Source organism: Cyphomyrmex costatus, unplaced genomic scaffold, assembly GCF_001594065.2.
Source record: "Cyphomyrmex costatus isolate MS0001 unplaced genomic scaffold, Ccosl1.0 scaffold120, whole genome shotgun sequence".
NCBI lineage: Eukaryota > Metazoa > Arthropoda > Insecta > Hymenoptera > Formicidae > Cyphomyrmex > Cyphomyrmex costatus.
In genome coordinates, this window is record NW_017275174.1 from 789,028 (window position 1) to 812,199 (window position 23,172).

The 23,172-nt window shown below is 32.0% G+C and overlaps 2 protein-coding genes and 1 long non-coding RNA gene across 4 annotated transcripts in view; all 3 read left to right on the forward strand.

Moving 5' to 3' along the window:
* LOC108779253 (eye pigment precursor family transporter white) overlaps window positions 1-5,055 on the forward strand; it is a 7,806-nt gene extending 2,751 nt beyond the window's left edge. The window contains exons 2-10 of the mRNA XM_018546640.1: window positions 1,009-1,243; window positions 1,353-1,663; window positions 2,365-2,563; window positions 2,636-2,774; window positions 2,835-3,168; window positions 3,423-3,554; window positions 3,926-4,154; window positions 4,591-4,696; window positions 4,768-5,055. Of these exons, the coding sequence (XP_018402142.1) occupies window positions 1,009-1,243; window positions 1,353-1,663; window positions 2,365-2,563; window positions 2,636-2,774; window positions 2,835-3,168; window positions 3,423-3,554; window positions 3,926-4,154; window positions 4,591-4,696; window positions 4,768-5,041 (1,959 nt within the window). The 3' untranslated portion in view covers window positions 5,042-5,055. The remainder of the gene's footprint in view (window positions 1-1,008; window positions 1,244-1,352; window positions 1,664-2,364; window positions 2,564-2,635; window positions 2,775-2,834; window positions 3,169-3,422; window positions 3,555-3,925; window positions 4,155-4,590; window positions 4,697-4,767) is intronic.
* A 1,501-nt stretch (window positions 5,056-6,556) lies between these two features.
* LOC108779261 (protein scarlet) lies at window positions 6,557-11,945 on the forward strand. Its single transcript, XM_018546649.1, has 13 exons — window positions 6,557-6,739; window positions 6,816-6,864; window positions 7,750-7,799; window positions 7,877-8,016; window positions 8,476-8,646; window positions 8,712-8,950; window positions 9,144-9,388; window positions 9,802-9,902; window positions 10,014-10,241; window positions 10,969-11,104; window positions 11,183-11,288; window positions 11,593-11,696; window positions 11,759-11,945. The coding sequence occupies exons 1-13, from the start codon at window positions 6,565-6,567 to the stop codon at window positions 11,926-11,928; spliced, it is 1,914 nt and encodes a 637-aa protein (XP_018402151.1). The 5' UTR covers window positions 6,557-6,564; the 3' UTR covers window positions 11,929-11,945.
* A 2,828-nt stretch (window positions 11,946-14,773) lies between these two features.
* Window positions 14,774-20,609, forward strand: LOC108779283 (uncharacterized). 2 transcript variants are annotated; one of them, XR_001940869.1, is made up of 5 exons: window positions 14,774-14,800; window positions 14,874-14,978; window positions 15,113-15,222; window positions 20,211-20,346; window positions 20,429-20,609. It is a non-coding gene; the product is annotated as an uncharacterized LOC108779283 (long non-coding RNA). The 2 variants fall into 2 exon arrangements; XR_001940870.1 differs by having other exon boundaries at window positions 14,874-14,974.
* Window positions 20,610-23,172: the final 2,563 nt, after the last annotated feature.

Below are 23,172 nucleotides of genomic sequence, written 5' to 3' on the forward strand. Positions count from 1 at the left end.
CGAAAAAATTTAAAGTCAAAATTTTTGGGAGTACCGAGTAGTTCTGATCGGAGTTCTGGACAGTTCTCGGCTAGTTCTGTCGAAAAGTATTAGGGCTCAAAGCGATTGGACCAACGGTTTACGAGACATACTCACTTTAAAAATTGTTGATCTTCTGACAAATGTCGCTATATCTTGCAAACCGTTGGTCTAATCGCTTTTTCACCTTACAGTTTTCGATAGAACTCGTCGAGAACTATAAGAAACGCTACTCAGAACTACTCGGTACTCTCAAAAAATGTTTCGACGTGGGACCCCGAAAAAATTTAAAGTCAAAATTTTTTGGGAGTACCGAGTAGTTCTGATCGAAGTTCTGGACAGTTTTCGGCGAGTTCTGTCGAAAAGTATCAGGGCTCAAAGCGATTGGACCAATGATTTCCGAAATATACTTTAAAAATTGTTGATCTTCCGACAAATGTCGTTGTATCTTGCAAACCGTTGATCCAATCGCTTTCTCACCTTACAGTTTTCGATAGAACTCGTCGAGTACTATACGAAACGCTACTCAGAACTACTCGGTACTCTCAAAAAAATTTTCAAAGATTTCTACTATTTTTTTAAAACTTTTTTATATTTCAAAAGTGTTTTTTATATATCAAGAACTCTAGGTATTCACAAAATAGTTCTGTTAAGCTGATCAGAACTATGCGACCTTGAATTTCGTTAAAAAGTTAGCACCGCATTTTTAAAAAATGTAAAAAAATGTTTATTGAGCAGAACTCTTGTTATTAACTATAGGGAACTCTTCGTCTTGTCAAAAGGAAGTGGGAACTTTAATCGGAACTCCTGAGTACTATAGTTGGGGTGCTAACTTAACATACCCTATTTTTTGAGTTTCTGCTGTGAGTTCTAATCTTTGATAATTTTTACATATAAAAAATACAAGCTGAAAAAATGGGAAACTCACTGTGTAAGCCTATATAATGTACTAAAAATCAAATAGGAAAATACGTTTTACAATTGTTATAGAAAGATAATGAAAGGAATACATTGCACGGCGGAAACTCGGAGAATTCCTTTGATCTCAAGCCGATTTCGAGTTCGTCGACAGTCGCAGATTTTAACAATGAAAATTTTGGCAACAATATTACGTATACGTGGAGCGATGTAAATGTGTATCGCAGCGTGAAAAAAGACAGAATTTGGGATCGGCTGATGTTTAGGACCAAAAAATTCGTTGCGCAAAAACACATATTAAAAGACGGTAAAATAAAATGAAAAAAAGGCTTTTTGCCTATTTTTTTATACATGTGACAATTTTGCAAAATACATTATTCTAGTCTTTATTTTATTCTGGAAAAAAATCATTCTAGTGTACGGAGTAGCTTACCCTGGTGAATTATTCGTAATTATGGGTGCGTCAGGCGCAGGCAAGACCACCTTGTTGAACGCATTGACGTTTCGTTTAACAAACGGACTGTCTGCATCCGGTCTGATGGCCGCCAATGGCCAAAGGATATCACCGGGCATCCTTACCTCGAGGATGGCTTATGTGCAACAAGACGATTTATTTATTGGCACGCTTACCGTGACGGAACACCTAATGTTCCAAGCGGCAGTGCGAATGGATCGGCAGATTCCTCGTAATCAGAGAATTAAGCGAGTTAATGAAGTCATTGATGAGGTAATTTGATCATGTCGAATGTAACATCAGATATTGTTACTATAGATTTGTAAGCGAAAGATTCAAGATTTTTCACTTGCTAATTGTTTTTATTATTATATCTACACTTCAATCCTTATTACTGTATACATTCACTCCTAAAAATATATTAAAAATTTAGAAAAATTTAGAAAAATTTTTACATTTTAAAACAAACATATTGAACGGATTTTTTTACAATAGTTGTACAATAGATTTTTTACAAAGCTGTACGAAATTGATCAATTACGATCAAATGTGAGAAGAGAAATCAACTATGGTTAGTTAATTTCTTATGACTTATAAGACTTAAAATTTAAATAATGATTTATTGTAGAAAGCTTATGAAATAAAGAACACGCGCCAGAAAAACATTTTGTGAGCGTGTTTTTAATTAAAAATAAAATCTTTTACAATCAATATACCGCTCTGCTCACGTTTTTAATTTTTACCATTGACAGTATTCATCTTTTATAATTGTTTTCAGTTTGATCGGTGACAGCGGCTTCAATTTCTAAAATATCATCAAATTACTAAAGAAAATGTAATTTTACATCCAGTCTTCTCACGTGACTTGTCTTCTTCTGACTACTTCTTGTTTCCGAAATTGAAACTGTAGTTGAAAAATTAAAGATTGATTATGAATCACAACTTATATTTAATGGCGTCCCTTTTGAAAGTAGCTCGCCCTGTCGAAATGCCGAAATACAGTGATTGGAATATCCGGTAGGGTGAAGGGCCTCTCGGGAGGCGAGATGAAGAGATTGTCTTTCGCTTCCGAGGTACTGACCGATCCTCCATTGATGTTATGCGATGAGCCAACATCGGGTTTGGATTCCTTCATGGCTTATCAGGTTGTTTCCATTCTGAAAGCATTAGCGGGTAAGTTTGTGTCAAAAGATCCTTACGAGCAAAGCTATTCTTTAAAAGATTAATAGATAAATGAATCAACAGCACGTGGTAAAACGATCATCGTTACTTTACATCAACCATCTTCGGAGCTGTTCGCTCTGTTTGATAAGATTTTACTGATGGCCGAAGGAAGAGTTGCCTTCATAGGCACAGCTGCGCAAGCTTATACTTTCTTCAAAACGTAAGTTCATGAGTTAAAAAGTTTATTTTTAAGACATTTTAAATCCATATTTTGTCGCAGGCTCGGTGCTGCTTGTCCAAGCAATTACAATCCCGCTGACTTCTTTGTGCAAATGTTAGCCGTGGTACCAGGACGTGAGCAGACTTGTAAACACGCGATCGAAATGACATGCGATACCTTCCGGAGAAGCGAATACGGTGTAAATATCATTCTGAAGGCAGAGGTTGTCCACGGTGAATTAGAGGACACTCTCAAACGGTTCAACCATTTCAAGAACTCCAGATCGGTTTACAAAGCCAGCTGGTGTGAGCAATTTCGCGCGGTTTTATGGCGATCTTGGTTGTCGGTGATTAAAGAACCGATCCTCATTAAAGTCCGCTTCCTACAGACTATCGTACGTTTCACTCCCATATTAAATCTATTTGCAAAACTTAAAAGAAGATTAAACTATAGAGAGTTGCATATCGAAATTTGTAAAGATACATATGTATATATATTTGATTAATAAAATAATTTGTATTTTATAATCCTCTTTATGTTATCCTAGCACTGCTTATCTGCACGAATAATCGCGTCATCAACAAGCACAGAAAATAACAGAGACAATGAACAGTTAAGAAAGAATGAATTTAAATTTTTCTGCCGTAGATGGTCTCGCTGTTGATCGGCGTCATTTACTTCGGCCAACAAATAGATCAGGACGGCGTGATGAACATCAATGGCGCTCTATTCATTTTCCTTACCAATATGACTTTCCAGAATGTCTTCGCAGTCATTAACGTGAGACTTTAAGACGTAATGTATAAACAATTAAGTCGTATTTGCAATTCTATAACGGTGATCAAAAACAATACGAGGAAACGGTAAAACTAATATTCTATATATCATGTAGATTTCTACCACTGTAGATTATATTTAATCTTGGTTTATCATTCTTTTTTTAATTCTTAAGATTAAAAAAAGATAGAAAGTAAATTAAACAAGATTAAAAAATAATCTATGTTGGGAGAAATGAACATAAGAGAAAAATGTTACAACTCTTTTTCTAATTTTAATAGTAAATCTAATAATTAAAGTTAATAATAGTTCCTTATATATATATATATATATATATGTGTGTGTGTGTGTGTGTGTGTGTGTGTTGCGTACAGGTGTTCTGCGCTGAGTTGCCGATATTTCTGCGCGAACACAGAAACGGTATGTATCGTACCGATGTCTACTTCATCTGCAAGACGTTAGCAGAAACGCCGATATTTTTAGCGATACCGCTGATCTTCACTGCTATTGTTTATCCCATGATCGGCCTTTATCCAGACGTAAAACACTTCTTCATCGCTACTGCTGTAGTAGCTCTCGTAAGCAACGTGTCGACTTCATTCGGTAACCGAAAGCTTATGGCATAGAAGTATTCAGGATGATTTTTCGGGGAGAATTTTTATCAATTTTGTTATCACATAAACGGCAACGTTTTATGTTAATAAATCGATTTTTTGGACATTTTAGAGCTTAAATATCTCCTTCTCCTATTTGATTTCTAATAGAAATGTTAACTAACGGAAGTTTCAGAAATTATTTAGTCATAATGGACAATAAAATATTTTATAACAATAATCAATAACATAAAATATTTTATGTAACAAAAAATATTAATCAGAATAAAAAAAGTAGAGAGAATGATATTTTTTATAATTAAAAATAAAAATGAATTTTGTGAGTTTAAATCTTCCTAATTCTCTTCCTGGATACGCTTAAAAAACCACTAACATAGTATCATGTTTTTTTTAAATAATCGTTTAATGTTTTATTTCTGTTGCAGGCTATTTAATATCTTGTATCACCAACCGTATATCTGTGGCCCTCTCCGTTGGTCCCCCAGTTATAATTCCGTTCTTGCTTTTTGGCGGCTTTTTCCTAAATACAGCGTGAGTATTTCAAATTATTTTAAACAACAATGATCGAAACGCTGATTGAAATACTCGATTTTCATGTATAGATCCGTACCATCTTATTTCATGTGGTTTTCGTATTTATCTTGGTTTCGTTACGGCAATGAGGCACTTTTAATCAACCAATGGTCAGACGTCGATTCTATAGCGTGCACCAAAAGCAATGTGACATGTCCAAAATCGGGACGCATGATTCTCCAAACTTTCAATTTCAAAAAAGAGGACTTCTGGATGGATATTGTCTGCTTGTTTGCGCTTATCATCGCGTTCCGTTTTCTGGCATTTTTTGCGCTACTGTCAAAAACTTTCCGCTCAAAGTAGTTTTATATATCATCAGCGACGATTTGCTTTAATGCTGTGTGTACTTTTAATAAACAATTTTAATAAAATTCTTGTGTCTTACACTTGAGTGTCTCCGCCATCAAAAAAATATTCACAATAACTCAATATCACATTTATTGTATACGAAGTGTATCACAACACGGTGATAACTCCCTTTGATACCTCTGAATAATCAATTTATTTTTAAATTAAGAAAAAATTTAATAAGGCATAAATTAAACTTTTATGTAATTTTTCCACTAAAATATTGCTTTTTATATATGTGCAATTTCAAGTCTTTAAAGAGAATTGTCTATACATCTAGTTGCAAATTTGGAAATTTTCAAGCATGATTAAGTACAATTCATGAATGCCGTTGAAAATATCGATGTTGACGCGCGGTGACCACAAAAAGCCACGTAATAAGAACTTGAAAAAATCTGTCTTGACATAACGAAACAACGCGGTACAGCTACCACCTACATGTCGGCCGCATTTCCTGTATCTGGACTGACCATTCTTTCGTTCGCGTCTAGATATTATTACAAACCGGTTGCCATACATACCGTGCGACCGCACGTATAATATAGAGATATGATAAATAATCTCGGGAGATCTTCAGGTATGTCGTAGAAAAAAAAATAAAAAGTAGAGCACCAAGATTTATAGATGATATACAATATTACTCGCGATATTGTTGTCGGCCTACCAATTGAAGCTCGTGCAGGGATTGTCAGCATTCAGCTGGAAGTAGACAAGATGAAATAAGATACAAATGTGAGGGGAAAGGCCGTTATCGTCATAGGCAATGTTAAAAAGGAGTATGCAATAACTCCAATAGCGAAATAAGATCGGCCCGAACTGGCCACTCGTCTGTCTCGCTTGACGTACGTGTAGGGTTTCGGTTCTCGATTACCACAAGTCGCCTGAGTCACGAACACTTACTACAATGAGGAGGATATTTTTCAGAAGCGGGAGAAAATCTCGGGTGGGTGTCTATACGTTTACTTGACGCATCTGCGAATCGGCGAATGAACTATTGATTTGTAAGTGTCGAATTATTGCACTGCTCGATCATCGTACGCACGTGTGCCGACTTTGCAATAATTGCAATAATTTTAAGATAATTTTTAATATTAATAATAATTTAATGTGCCGTGATTATTATAATATTCAATGTCGGAGAAAAAAATAAAATGTGTGTGTCATAATGTAAGTTCTTTGCGATCGATAAACTTAGACGTCTTTCTAATATTCGTGCTTATACTGTGTTACTGCACGCGTGATATTTAGTTGTAAAGAAGAGTGCAGCATATAGGAGAAGTGCATCAGGTGTATCGAGTGGTAGACCAGTTACGTGCGCTGAGCAAACGCGACGCCTGCAAAAGTTGTGATTTTAGTGTCAATCTTTATTTTACGATATACCTCTTATCGGTTTCTCATCCTTTTACAGTCACGTAATTTGCACGAATCATTGTGCATTAGAAAATGTGCATTACAGAAAAAAATGGAGAAAAAACCAAATGAAATTTATTCGTTTTACGTTCTCATATCAAGTCCGAAACGTAATGGATGTTGAACTTGATGTACCACGACGTAGAATGTATCAAGAAGGAACGATGCTTTCTTGGCAAAACTTATCTATATATGCGATGGACCAGAATCGACGCACCATTAGCAAACAACTCATCAACAACGGTATTCAAACAAAATTTGATTAATAATATTAGTTCACATAACGTAAAATAAAACGGTGATGACATCTATCTTTCAGTCCGAGGTGTGGTACGACCTGGCGAACTCACTGCGATCTTAGGCGGCAGGTAAATTATCCGTAACCACTGCATAATTGTAAATACATAAATCAACTGATTCGTAATCAAAACAATTTTTTCTTATGTGACACTTTTAATATACGCTAAAAGATATTTTGTACTTGTTAAAATCGATCCTCATCGTTAAAATTTTTGTGTTGAATTTTTAACACAGCATGTAATATTGCAAAAATATTATAGAATATTACAAAATTACTGTAAATTATGTGGTAATATATAAATAATATTGCATAAATATTGCCGCAATATTGCGGTAATATTCTTACACTAATAAATAATATTAATTTTCAAAACTGTATTCGAGAAACGTGCTATTGCATTATTTAATCCTTGTTTTATATCTAATGAACGATACAAATATAATTAGACACAGCGTTAGATGTAAAATTTATTAATATAAAGATTTTTATATAAAACAAGACAATTTAATATAGACAACTTTTATTTTAAACATTTTTTCATTTCTTATGGTTTTAACAAAATTCTACGATATTCTTCGAAAGAAAAAAATTAATTTTTTTCTAAGGGATGTTTTACTTCTTAAAAATGTGATATCAAAAAAATCATGTCCTTTATTTTTATCTATAAAATAACATATTGAAAACTCATTAAAATTAAAAGGGCATACTTTTGGGTCTCTTCCTTTGTGAAACGAATAAAAAAATAAATAAAATATATGTTAATTAACATATCAAAAATGTTAATGTTACTATAAAAATATATTTCCATACAGTTTGCTTACTAATTATTTACATGTAATATTTGTAGTATTTTCTAACATATTCTGCATCTTGTATTAAATTAACATAAAAATTTGGCTGTTCGGGACATGTGAAATGTGTTAAATTTAACACAAATTTCCCAATTATGTAGCGGTGCTGGAAAAAGCTCGCTGATGACAGCCTTGGCATTTCGCGCAGAATGTAGGTAAAATTTTCATATAATTAAATTTTTGAAGAAGAAGAAGACATTCAAAACTTATTTTTACTTGGATCGGCAGCCGGCATCGTGGTACACGGTGATGTTCGCGCCAATGGCGTATCAACCGATTTTTCATATATGAGACGTCATAGCGGATTCATGTATCAGGAAGATGTGTTTATCGAGACTATGACGGTGCTCGAGCACATCTGGTTTATGGTGAGATAATTAAACTCAATATAGCTTGGTACCTAATATGGCCTACTTGCTGTTTGTAGATACTCAACCAAACACCAAGTACATGTAACAGCCTGCTGATTATAATTTCCTAATGTAACTGTAATATAATAACCCACGTTTCTTAAAAAACTGAGCAATTATAGTCGATTAGTCTTGACATTTAATTTTTCACATTCGACTGCGATTGATCAATTTCGTAAGCTTAAAGATTTAAAGCTTAGGTAATGACTGTTGCAGAAAACCTATTAGATCGCAGCAGCTACATTTCACATAGAACGTGGCTTTTCTGCATGGTTAGCCAATTTGTGTATAGAAGATAGTTGTAAAAAGCTATGTAGATAGGTCATATATTGAGTACATTTACTTTTAGTTTCGTTCTTCGAGTTCAGTCTAAACATTATGTGCGCTGCATCTTATGTCTTTAACAATCTCCATCAGGCCAGAATGAAATTAGATAGGAGAATCCACTCCTCAGATATTCGTCTCAGGATCGATCGTTTGCTGAGAGACGTTGGTCTGATTGACAGATGCGACACTCGAATCGGCGGCGGTGACGATGGCAAGGTTTTATCAGGTGGAGAAAAGAAAAGACTTGCTTTTGCCACTGAGGTGTGTATCCGCGTATTATTCTACTCTAGTAAATGCCTTGTGCAAATTTCCAGCTTTCTTTCTAGCTATTGACGGATCCCGAAATACTATTCCTGGACGAGCCAACAACCGGACAGGACGCGCATTCGGCTAGTGTCCTCGTGTCGCACATGGTTTCTTTTGCATTGCGGAACCGCACGGTTTTGTGCATCATACACCAACCGAGTTCCACTATTTTCAATAGCTTTCATCGTATTATCTTTTTAGCCGGTGGTAGAGTGGCATTTGCTGGTACCAGTATGCAAGCAATACAGTTTTTCTCCAGGTATACATTTCACAAAATATCAAATTTAAGAAGTAATTTTTAGAAATATTCGTAAATTAAAAATGGTACAAATTCATAAAAATATTTTGACATGAGAATTTTTTCTGTCAATCACTTTGAAAGAAGAAGCCTTATTCTGAATATACATATATTAGATTGATTCATTTACTGTCATTGCCGTTGTCATCCATAGTCAAGGCTACGAGTGTCCATGCAATTATAATCCGGCCGATTTCCTGATGGCGACTTTAGCAATCGCACCTAGTGACGCGGACGGTAGCGGAAAAATTGCACAGAAGATTTGCGACGCATTTCTCATGAGTGAAGCATGCAACGAGATCGATGTTATATTGCAACAGGAATTCGATCCTGCTTGTTTGCAGCGTCAAGTAAGCAGAATTGTTACGAAAACAAATGTTAATGGTTGTTTTAAAAAAAGTTAAACAGAAATTCATCCTTTTGTTTCAGACCAGAGAAAATATTCTCAAAACGCGAGCTTTGTAAGTATGTCTTACTAAAAAAAATTCGTTAACAATGCAAATACATCAAAAGTATTTAAAGTTGGTATTCATATAGTCCATATTTCAAGAACTTCTTAAGCAATATCTAAATATTAACATATAGGTCTGTGATTGGTTTAAAATATACATAATGTTTTGGTCAATCTACAACTATATATACAATTTACGTTCCATGACTTAGTTACGGTTATTTTTGTGCTTAAGCTCTAAGTGTCGTATTTTTTCGATAGAACAGTGATTTCGTCGAAATTCGAGCTTTACTTTAGGATTCCCTTAACAAAATTCGGTAACTGTAACTACGTTTATGATGTTATATCTAATTCAGCGTAGAATCGCGTTGCTGGTTGCGGCTCTACTGGCTAATCCATCGTGGATTTTTGCAAATTCTGCGGAATCCATCAGTACAATTAATCAGGATACTGCAAAAAGTGGTAAGTAAACAGTAGAACAAAGGCCAGACTCCGATCTTTGATCGGATAAATATGCATGCGACGAATCGATTGAATGACTTGTCGGAGTTATAATAACGGGTCGTGTTGTAGAGCATCGCAACGATTGCCGGTCTGTGTTTCGTAGGAGCTGTCCACCTTGATCAATTAGGCATTCAGGCCGTGGACGGTGTTATTTATCTCCTAGTATGTGAAAACGCATTCTTCCCCATGTACGCGACCTTAGCGTTGATTCCGCAAGAATTACCGCTTCTTCTTCGAGAGTACAAGGCGGGCATGTATTCCGTCCATCTTTACTATTTAGCGCGAATTATATCGCTGGTGAGCTCAATTTCTCAAATAATTTACCCTTAAAAATAAAACTCAGAACGTAAATCGAAGAAAAAAGAAGAATAACAAAAGAGTAAAGAAATTTTTGGGACACGTGAACAGCGAAACATGAAAGAAGTATTTTAAGAAATAAGTCTTCCAATAAAGCAAACTAAAGCTAGATATTTATGCTTCAAGTCTTAATCCTAAAATCCTAAAATTCAGTCAATAAAATCGTCAGTCCTAATCAAAATCTGTATTCTATTGGCTGAATTTTAATAGTATAAATTAGACGTAACTTTACTTAACTAGTAACATGACATCAAAATATTATAATTTTACACTCAATATAAATGTAATATCTAATAACATACAGTATATCTAACAGTTATATTGTTGAATGTGAAATTATAAGATTGATATCATTATGCGCGTTATTGTTAATTGGCGTTTACTGGGTTTCTTTATGTTTCATTGTTACGCTTTCTCAAAGTTTCGCTTTTGTCGTTTTCCCTTTATATTCGACTTACACTTTGATTTTTATTTTCGCTAAGAATATGCAGACACGATCCACATAATATATGCAGAAACTTGCAACGACATTGGTGCAATGTTTGCAATGTTAATGTACAGCAATATTGCTATAATACTGCTATAATGTTGCATTGCAATATTGATGTAATATTGATGAAATATGGAGAGAAGAATATTCGATTTGCGAGAATGTTAAAATTTTCAGATACCTGGACTGTTGATAGAACCGATACTGTTCACCGTAATAATATATTGGTTGGCTGGTTTACGTCCCGCGATGGATGCTCTTGGTCTGACCATCTTGGTAGTTATATTTACGATAAACGTGTCTACCGCTTGCGGTAAGTGTTTCCGTCCGTTCAAATAACATAATGGACGACAGACTTGCGTTCATTTATGAGCGTTCTCACATACTCCAGGATGTTTTTTCTCCGCTGTCTACCAGAGTGTGCCGCTGGCAATGGCATACCTGGTGCCCTTCGATTACATTCTTATGATAACCATGGGGCCTTTCATCAAGCTTAGGTATTTACGATTATATCATATGCAAGGAGGATACTAAGTACTCTAAAAAATTTTAAGAGTGACTTTTCACACAAATTCAAGATGAAAATTATGTATGACCATATGTTTGAATAGCTTATTATTTTTAAAGATACAGGGTGTCAAAATTGAAGAAAAAATTTTATTTTTTCCAAAATTTTCGAAAACCATTCGAAATTACTTTGATGAAACTTTAAATATATACACAAAGTTTGCATTATAGTGTAATTTTTTCTTCTTTTTATATCGCGGAACCTTTTAATTACTTTTATTGCACAATTATCAGCTCACTACCCGTATACGTACAACAATGGATAAGATACTTCTCATGGCTGTTACACTCCACGGAAGATCTCACCATTATCCAATGGAAAGGCGTACATAATATATGTGAGTTTCATTGAGCCTTGCTCATCTAAGAGATGCATAATGGATTTGTTTTCTGTAAATAGCCTGTGAAACAACCGAGCTACCTTGCTTCACCGAAGGCACCGAGGTGTTGGATCGCTACGACTTCGACGAAGGCAATTTCTGGCCTAACATTATCCTCATGGCTGCTATTTACGCCGTCTTCCATTTACTGGCATATGTCTTTCTGTTGAGACGATGTAGATCGAAATAAACGGATTTTAGTACTACCTGAGCAAACGTCATATATATGTGTTACATTTTATAATGCACCCCTGTAAAATCAAATATATCCCCATTGTTAAGGTCATTATTTGTACTCATATATACAAATCTTAATGAACATTTTTGTGGAATTCTTCAATGTAATTCAACATAATTTAAAAAAATTTCTATTTAAATTTCGGAATATGATTTTAGAATTTTTATATACATTATACCTATATATATGTATAATCTTTTAGAAAATTTTTCTCAGATTTTTTTATATATCTAAATTGAAGGGGCGGAATAAAAGTTTAATTACAAAATCTTGATTTTGATAAAAATTTAAATAACTTGTTACTTTTTTATTATACAATAAATGAGAATAATATTACATTTATAATAATGTACATTTATGTAATGCTTTGAGAAGTTACATGTATAATATTTCTCTATTATAATCAATATTTAAGTTGTCAGCTATTTCTCTTCCGTGAAGTGGGAGGAAAAGAAGGATTATGATTTGTTGATTCTCTAAAGCCGATTCTACATTAGTTGCAAGCCCCGATCGCAAGTTTGTTGCGACAGCCAATCTGAAGCGTTGATTTCAAAATGCAAGTTTGAGATTGGCTGTCGCAACGAACTTGCGATCGATTTATAACTAATGTAGAACCAGCTATGCGTCATGCATTAGGCTGGGTCCACAACCTCGCTTTAGGAGGCCGTAAAGCCGTAAGAAATTTACCAATCATAGTTTAATACAAGAAAAATAATTGACTGTGCGGCTTAGTTGCCTCGAACCCAAGCATTACTGTCTACACACTCCACCGTCCACATGGGTTATGATTTATTTGGAATAGAACTACGTATAATAGAGACATTTGTATGAGTAACTAATTTAATTTTTAATTCGATTTTAAATTTTCTGCACTCTCTATTGTACGGAATAGTGTCTGAACGCATGCGCAAAAGGTCAAACAGAGCATGAAGAAGACTAGAGACCCTATACAGAGGTTTCTATCTGCCCTATACCAGAGTCTGGACACGAGCGCGATTGTGGCAAAATGCTACGAGAGAGAAAGAGAGAGATATATGTATATATATATAATTACTATCTTCGTCTATTAATTCTAACCTTAATGTAATGTATATATTTGTATATTGGTCACGTTCAGCAGACTCAACTGTTGCGGAGCGGATCCGTGAGCGCTCACTGCTATTGGTATATTCTTTTAGATCATCCAATAGCAGCGAGCGTTCACGGATCCGCTCCGAGTTGCGCTGCTCCATATTGTAATAATTCAGCTGTCTCTCAAAAGATATACAATGAAAAGATTTCCTATAAAAATCCTGAACAAGTTATATATGTAAAAAATGTTAACCGAGAAGATTGAGTACCAACAAACAATTCACTTCTTTGCGAAGTTAGTACGTTTGAATTTTTTAAAATAAGATAAATAAAATATATTTTTAATATTAATATTATTAAAATAAGTATTTTTATTATGAATACCATTAATATCATTAGTATTTACGGACAGTACGTTTATAATTTTTATCATCAATATTTATAGATTTTCAAATATTTCAGTTACTCTAATAAGTTTTTAATAGCTTCCTATCTATAACAAAGGATTTAAAAAATGCTCTTTCTAGAAATCGTTTTTATTTTATTATAATTATGATCATATCTAAAATTATTTGTATTATACAGGTTCATTTTGCTCCAGAGATGTGGCAACAAAGAGCTGATGGTAAAAAAAAGTTAAAATCAGATTCCGACAATATTTGGTTCTTTGATCAAGAAGTAAAATAAATCAATAGAGGAAATGGACAATAATACGCAAATTATAGAATTTACTAATGATTCCAGAATTAATAATATTAAAAATAAGGAACAAGTTCGTAATAATATAATGCTACAGTTATTATACGAGGAAAGTAAATTTTAACATAACTTGTAAATAAATTTTTAGATTATTTTAATTGATAATACTGAGCCAGATATTTCATCGATACCATGTATTTCGCCTACAATGGAATCAAATAAAAGTGAAGTACAAATTTATAGCATCAATATAATACAGAATCTGTTGAATTAATCAATGATCATTTAATAAAGGATGTCCAAAATAAGAAACAACAGGTTTGTATAATTACAGTACCACAGGTATTATAAAAATACAGTTATTACATAAGGACAGTAGCGCGTTTACCTATAATGGACTTTTGGCTAAAGTCCTAGGATGATAAAATGTTATATTATTTATTTATTTATATTCTCATCTTTAATTTAATTTAGAAATTCTAAATATGTTTTAATAATTTAATAAAAAATATCGTGTAATATATGACTTTATTTACTGTGTAATTTTTAGTCCGCCCCGTAGAACTTCGTAAATTTCGTAAAAAAATTTTGAGATCTGATATATCTTCATTTATGTTTGTGTAATTTAATAAAATTCCGTGAGACTGTTTTTTAAAATAGCTAAAAAGTAGAGGTTTCAAGTTGTAAGATACCTTTTTAAAAATCTCGATACGACGATTTTTGACGAAGTAATTCTATTTTGAAATTTGCCTATTTTTGCAGAATAAAACAGGTGTTGCGTTAATTTTATTGGTCAGTGTATTTTCGAAATTCTATCATAAATAATAATATATATATAATAAAAAGAAATAATAATTACAAAATGGCTATCAATGTAAAAAATGGCAGCTGCTCTACCTGGGAAATGTATGAATGGATCAATACGCAATTAACAATCGCGGCAGTCATTATACACACACAGAGAGAGAGAGAGAGAGAGAGAGAGAGAGAGAAAATGAAAGTACATGCGCACTCCATTTTGACAAACATCAATCAAGAGGGTTGGCGCTGCTGCGTATGTACTGTGATCATTTGGTGCTGCCGCATACTATAGTGCACTTGTAATTTCGATAGCCTATTTTTTTCAGATTGTGCACGCAGTTTCCGCAAATTTTTGATGGTTTTGACAATTTGGTTTGCAAAAAAACTTGAATAAGATATGGAAGATTGATCGACATCAAGGTATACAGTACGTAAGTCCGGATCTACAATACGTGTTTTAAGCTTTAATCTTTAAGAAATTAACCAATTACAGTCGAATACGAGAAGAATCTATGACTATGACTTGTTCATTTCTCATGGTTTCAAGCTTAAAAACTTATTGTAGGTCCGGGCTTACTCAACGACACCTGACACTGACTGATACTATTTGTTCGATACTAAATGCAACATGAACGATTACGGAAATAAGTGCGATGAGTCCACAATTGCGTAGATGTGAGTAGATATTTTAACCTGTCACTTAATTAATGTAAGTACATTAACCAATGTTGATTTGTATTCACACATAAGAAGTCTCATTTATATTTGAAATTAAATCATCCACATATTTATAGCTATACGATACCTAGCCTAACTAACCTTACCCTAACGGCTGCCCGGGACTCGCAAAGATTTTTTACCCTTACCCCTGTCAATGCATGGATACACCGCTGGATATCTACTAGCTGCTACTAGCTACGCACTACTAGTACCACCACATTGCACATGCGCCAAAAGAGCATCTCTAGGAACACATTAACCTTGCAGACTCCTGTTCTCGTCAGATGTAATATGTCACAGTGAGACAGTTAATCGACTGAATTAAAGCAACGTGAAAACATAAGCGAAACTTTACAGAAGGTTGGCTTACTGATGATCGATATAAATTATGAATACGTAAAGTACCATTGAATAGTGGTCAACTCATATCATGAAACATGAATTCTACATATAATAAAAATAATACTGAGAAGAATTTATCATCATCTAATGATGAAAGTAACGCACACACAAATAGACGTAAAAGTAGTTCTGCTGAAATAAGTGAATCAAATAAACATGTAAATGTTAAAATTAATAAAACGTTTAAGGTGAGGTTTAGTGATCGTAGAAAAGAAGCAGAGATCAGATATGTCGCATTACTCATCGATCAAAATATTCCTTGTAAACATTCGACTGAAATACTTAAGTTATTTGAACATGTAGGAGAAGGTCCTAACGTAATAAAAAAGATGCGCATGGGTAAAAAAAAGTGCACACAGATTATTACGAACATTTTATATCCAATTGAAATAAAACGTTTTATTAACAAGATTAAGAATACCAAATTTACAGTATTTATATGCACCAAATCTGATACTTATGAAGATAATAATAAAGTGATAGCTCTTCAAGTTCGATATGTTGACTCAGAAACATTAGATGTACGTTCACAATTAGTTGATTTAATGAGTATCGATGCCAAAAATTTTTGTGAAAACAAATTGTTTGAAACACTTCAAAATAAAATGTTGGAATTAAATATTCCACTTTCAAACATTGTTGCCTTGTTATGCAACACCGAGTCTGTCGTAACAGGGAATCATTCATTTAGAGAGAAATTTAAAAAATTATGTCATCCACATTTAATGACGTTTTTATGTTCTTGTCATTCTACCGCATTAATAACGTATAATGCGTGCGATAAATTACCCAGATTTTGCGAAAATTTGGTAAATAGTGTTTGTACTTATATAATTAAACATCCGGAATATTCTGACCTTAAGGAGTTGTATGAATATTTCCAAGAAATAAATAATAAAATGTTAAAGTATGATATATATTGGCTTTCTCACTATATTTGTGTGGAAAAATTTGTGAAATATTGGAATGCGATCCAAATTTTTCTACAAACAACTGTGAGAACACGATCTGCAAATAATGTATTATTTATAATGAGCATTATAGAAATAAAAGCTTATTTTCTTTTTTTAAAATACGTTTTAAATTTCTTTAACGCATTTAATATATTTTTCGAAACATTAGAAACACGAATTTATTTATTGCAATCAAAATCTTTAATTCTTCTTCAACAAATTTGTCAAAATTTTTTAAAGACTGAGCATTTAACATCTTCATTATTAGACATAGATTTCTCTTTAGAAGAGAATCACAAAATTCTGAATGAAATTTGTTTAGGATCAGAATGTGAGGAATACCTTAATGAATTAGTAAGGCAAGAACATGAGAACGTAGTTGTAACTGTCCGGCAGAACTGTTTGATGTTTTATGTAACTGCTGCAAATGAAATTTGTGAAAAGTTACCTGTGGAAGATATATTTTTATCAAAGTTACAAGTTTTCAAAAATTTATTTGAGACTGATATAGAAACGTCATTCAGTGATGTTTCTTTTATAGTTAAAACTATTGGCGGTTTTGATGAAGATGCTTTAAAGAAGGAATGGACTGCTTTGTCATTAGAGTTTACAATAGAGGAGAAACGACGACTTACTTCATTAAGTTTCGATAATATGTGGAAAGAAATTTTGCAACGTCGGTATCCAAATAATATTGCTAAATATCCACATTTAACAAATGTTTTAAATGCTATTCGATCATTTCCAAATTCAGATGCCGATATGGAAAAAACATTTTCTTCTAATATAGAATATGTTTTAAGGAATCATTGCCGCACTGCACCGGCTACGATTAATGCCATGTGCGTTTTTAAATCAGCGTTAACTGCGAGAGGAGAAACTTCCTTAAGCATGACTATTGAGAAAGAGCATTTGTCTCTTATGACTACAGATAGATTATATCCTTATTTACGTAAAGAATAAAATACGTAGGACATATAATCACAAAGAGTTCAAGATAACATCCGGTGATAGTCATTTTATAAAAATTATAATGATGTCATGTGATAAACTTTGATTATGGTTTTGTGATAAATTCTTAATATAAAAATAATGTTTTAACTATGTATATGGAATTATTATGTATAGAAAAAGAAATTGCGATTATGTCAAAATTATATAAAAATGATATTACAAGGAAATGATCCAATTAAAATGAAAATTTAAGTATATTTTTCTACTGCTTTTAACATTATAATTTATGTCATTGTAAAAAAAACAGTCGCATTCAGTAAAACATTTATTTTGCGACTATTAACAGTTTTCTTTGCTGAAATAAAGCAATTATTTCGTTAGATTTAAAAGTAACAATTCTTAGCAAAGAAAATTTCTAATAAATGTAAAATAAACATTTTCCTGAATACGGCCATTACATTTTCATTGAAATTTATATAATTTATTGCCAAAAAATAATAGTATATAATTGAGTGTTATGTGTTATTTATATAACTATATCATAAGAACTTATATGTGATACACAATAGAAAATAAAATCTTCAATACATAAATGTCATTATATGTATTACTAAAATCTTGTAATAATTAACTTTGATGTTGATAAATAGAAAACAGAATGTCTAATCACTTTATCCGAATTTGCTAAGTAACACAGTGAACTTTCCATCAAGAGACACAGATAAGAGACAGCAATATAATGGTGTGATACGGTGTGATGAAGAATAAAATCATACCTCGTGCTCTTTATATGTAATTCGAAACGCACCTAATGATTAAAGTATATCTACCACTTATCAGTTCTTGCAATTTTTTTAGATTTCTAGTTAATATAGCAGAATGTCTAAAATCGGCACATAAAACAAATATTTAAAATATTTTTAAGAGGTCTTTAAGAAACATCTTTAAGATATTTCATAAAAACTCTGAAAAATATTTTAAAGTTATCTTATGCATTGATTTTATCTTATTCAGCAATTTTTAGAAATTATTAATATTTCGTTAATTATCGTGAAAATTGTAAAATGATACATACAAGTTTTCGACTTAGTTTTCGACACATTGCAATAACAAATTGTCATTTTATTTCATCATGTTTTACAAATATTAATGATATTATTACAATACAATAAATGTGTCAATTAATTAAAATAACTCTTAAAAAGTATCGAATGATGGAACGTAATCTAATCCAATAATCTAATCCATTCGAGTTACTAGGAGAATCATCTAAATATATTGCATTTTCTGACTATTAAACTGACTAAAACATTTTCATATGCGCAATTTTTATATGAATGTTCCACAGAACTATTGCAGCACAAATGATAACACAATAGAAATAATTAACTTATTTAAAAATCCTTTTTATAAACAAAAATATTTTCTTTTCCTCCGACTAAATGTTCTTTCTATATAATTTTTTTTTTTTAAATAACTTTTGTCATAGTTATGTTCTGCCTAGTTAAGTGATTGTAAAACTGGTGTAATACTTTACAATACACATAATACAGACAAGCTATAGAATAGAATATACTCTCTGTATCGTCATATAAATATACTTATTTATGTAATTTAGCGTAATTTAAATATGTGTTATGACAAATTATTAATATTTTCTAGAAGTGCTACATTACTTATTCTTTCTCTTATATTTTGCGCTTTGTATCATTGATGGTATTTGAATAATAAAATGTTTAATAAACTATTAAACGTTGAGTGTATCTCTGACTTGCGTTATTGTAGTTATCCGGGTAATACATTTTTGGATAATAAATTTTTCAAATTTCATCATAATTAATAATAAAAATGATAAGAATCACATCATGTCAATAATTCAAAATGACTGCATTCAGCAGACTTAACAGTTTTACAACTGTTTTATGATTCTTCGCTGAGATAGGACTATTCATTTAGACCTAAAAGTATAATCCAATCAGCGAGACGAATCGTAAAATGGTTGCAAAACTGTTGAATCTGCTGAACACAGCCAATGTCAAAAATGATGGCAGCTTGCCATCTGGGAAACATTCGATCAATAATCCATAACCGTCATTATAATACAGAGAGAGCAACGAAGACAGGCAAAATAAAGTACATGCGCACTCCATTTTGACGAATATAAATTAAGAGAGTTGCGCTCTGTGATCGCATTTGGTGTTGCTGCATATTATATTGTACGCTTACGATTTCGACAGCTTATTTTCTCCGAATTGTGCATGCAGTTTAGACAAACTTTTTATGGGTTATAACATTTTTATTTACTCTTAAAAAAACTTGAACAAGATATAAAATTTGGACATCAATGTATAACACGTAAGTTCGAATCTGTAATAGATGTCAAGGAGACCGCACACATTCTCTATAACAGTAGTTGTAAGACGTACCGTAAATATGAGCCAATCAGAGTTGAAAGTTTTCAAAAATTCTTGACTGTTATTAGCTAATTCTTATGGCATGTCTTACGTTTACTGTCTTCTTTAAGCTTTAAGCCGTAAGAAATTAACCATTTACAGTCAAAAAAATGAGAGGAGAATAATTGACTATGATTCGTTCATTTCTTATTGTGATTTAAGGATCAAAAACCTATTCTAGGTCTGGACTTATTCAGCGATACTTGATACTATTTATTTGGTACTAATCGCAACATCAATGACTACACAAATAACTGCGATGAGACCACAATTATACGTAGGACCTGAGGAAACATCCCAATCTGTCAATTATTAATGTAAGTTCAATGTTGATTATTTGCATATACATATAAGGAAGTCTCATTTATATTTGAAATTAAATTATTCACGTATTTGTAGCTATATTACTTAGCCTAACTAACCTTACTCTAACGGCTGCCTGGAGCTCGCCAAACCCTTACCCCTATCAATACATGGATACACCTGACACCGCTGGATTTCTACTAGTTGCTACTAACTACGCGCTACTAGTACCACTACATTGTACATACGCAAAAAACGCGTCTCTAGGAACACATTAACCTTGCAGACTCCTGTTCTCGTCAGTCGTGATATGTTACAGTAAGGCAGTCAGTTGATTGTATTAAAGCATTCTTTACATCAAAACATAAGCAAAACTTTATGGAAGATTGGTTTGCTAATGATCGATATAAATTATGAATATATTGCAAAGTATTATTGGATAGTAATTTTTAATGCTGTGAATGAAACAGAAAATTGTCAAAACATATTATAAAATATGAATTCTTACAGTAAAAATAATACTGCAAAAACTTTATTATTATCGAATGATAGAAGTAATGCATGTATAAATAGATCTAAAACTCGTTCTACTATAATAAGAAAATCAAATAAAGATTTAAATATTCAAATTAATAAACCATATTTGACGTCAAACGACCGTAAAATAATAGCATATATCAAATATGCCGCAGTACTCACCGATAAAAATATTTCTCGTAGAAATTCACGCGAGATGATTAATAACTTATTTGAACACGCAGAAGGAGTTCCTAACGAAGCAAAAAAAATGTATATGAATAAAAAAAAATACACACACATTATTAAAAATGTTTTATATCCAATTGAAATGAACCGTCTCGTTAACAAGATTAAGAATACCAAATTTATAGTATTTATAGGTGTGACATCTAACAATTGTGGATATAATAAGAAAATGATGGCTCTTCAAGTTCGTTACGTTGATTCAGAAACATTAAATATACGTTCGCAATTAGTTGAATTAATTAGTATCCATGCCAAAGATTTCAGTGCAAACGAATTGTTTGAAAGATTTAAAAATAAAATGTTGGAATTAAATATTCCACTTTCAAACATTGTTGCCTTGTTATGCAACGAGTCTGTTGTGACAGAGAATCATTCATTTAGAGAGAAATTAGAAAAATTATCTCCACATTTAATGACGTTTTTATGTTCTTGCCATTCTATCTCATTAGTAGCTTCTAATGCATGCGACAAAATACCCAAATTATGTGAAAACTTGATAAAAAATGTTTTTACTTATATAATTAAACATCGGGAAGGTTTATTTGCATTTAAGGAATTTCGTGAATGTATCCAAGAAACAAATAATAAAATATTAAAGCACGATACATATTGGCTTTCTCGCTATATTTGTGTGGAAAAATTTTTGAAATATTGGGATGCGATCAAAATTTTTTTAGAAACAACTGTGAGAACACGATCTGCAAATAATGTATTATTTATAATGAGCATTATAGAAATAAAAGCTTATTTTCTTTTTTTAAAATACGTTTTAAATTTCTTTAATGCATTTAATATATTTTTTGAAACATTAGAAACGCGAATTCATTTATTGCAATCGAGATCTTTAAAACTTCTTCAACAAGTTTGTCAAAATTTTTTAAAAACTGAGTATTTAACATCTTCATTATCAGACGTAGACTTCTCTTTAGAGGAGAATCAAAAAATTCTGAATGAAATTTTTTTAGGATCAGAATGTGAGGAATACCTTAATGAATTAGTAAGGCAAGAACATGAGAACGTAGTTGTGGCTGTCCGAGAGAACTGTTTGATGTTCTATGTAACTGCTGCAAAAGAAATTTGTGAAAGGTTACCTGTGAAAAATGTATTTTTATCAAAATTACAAGTTTTCCAAAATTTATTTGAAACGGATGTAGAAACGTCATTCAGTGATGTTTCTTTTATAGTTAAAACTATTGGTGATTTTGACGAAGATGCTTTAAAGAAGGAATGGACTGCTTTATCATTAGAGTTTACAATAGAGGAGAAACGGCGACTTACTTCATTAAATTTCGATAATATGTGGAAAGAAATTTTGCAATGTCGACATCCAAATAATATTGCTAAATACCCACATTTAACAAATGTTTTAAACGCTATTCGATCATTTCCAAATTTAAATATCGATATGGAAAAAACATTTTCTTTATTAAATTCTGTAAGGAAAAGTTCTAACTTTTTATCGACTTTGACTAATGCCATTTGTGTTTTTCAGTCAGCGTTAAATGCAAGAGGAAAAACTCCCTTAAACATGGCTATTGAGAAAGAGCATTTGTCTCTTATGTCTTCGATGTCCTTATAGATGCTCTCTCATTGATGTAAAGTATAAAAAATACGTAGAACATATAATATAATCATAAAAAGGTTAGGAAAACGTTCAGTAATATAATTGTTTTATACAAATCATAATTACGTCATGTGATACACTTTTGATTATGATTTTGTGATACATTTTTAATATGGAAATAATTTTTTAATTATATGTATGTAGAATTATGTATAAAAAAACAAATCGCGATTATATCAAAATTATATAAAAATAATGTTAAAAAAATAATGAAATGATCTCTAATTATGATCAAAATTTAAATATACTTTTTTAAATCAATACAATAAGGAATAATTGCCATTAAGAGCCGACACAAGTTAAACGTATGTAATTCAATTTAATAAAATACAATATAAATAAATGTTTCGACCCTATATTTGGGTCCTTATCAATATAGATAAAAATATTAACATAATAATCGCAAAATCAAGATGTTGTTCCAAATGTCAATTCTTATTCATCTAAATGT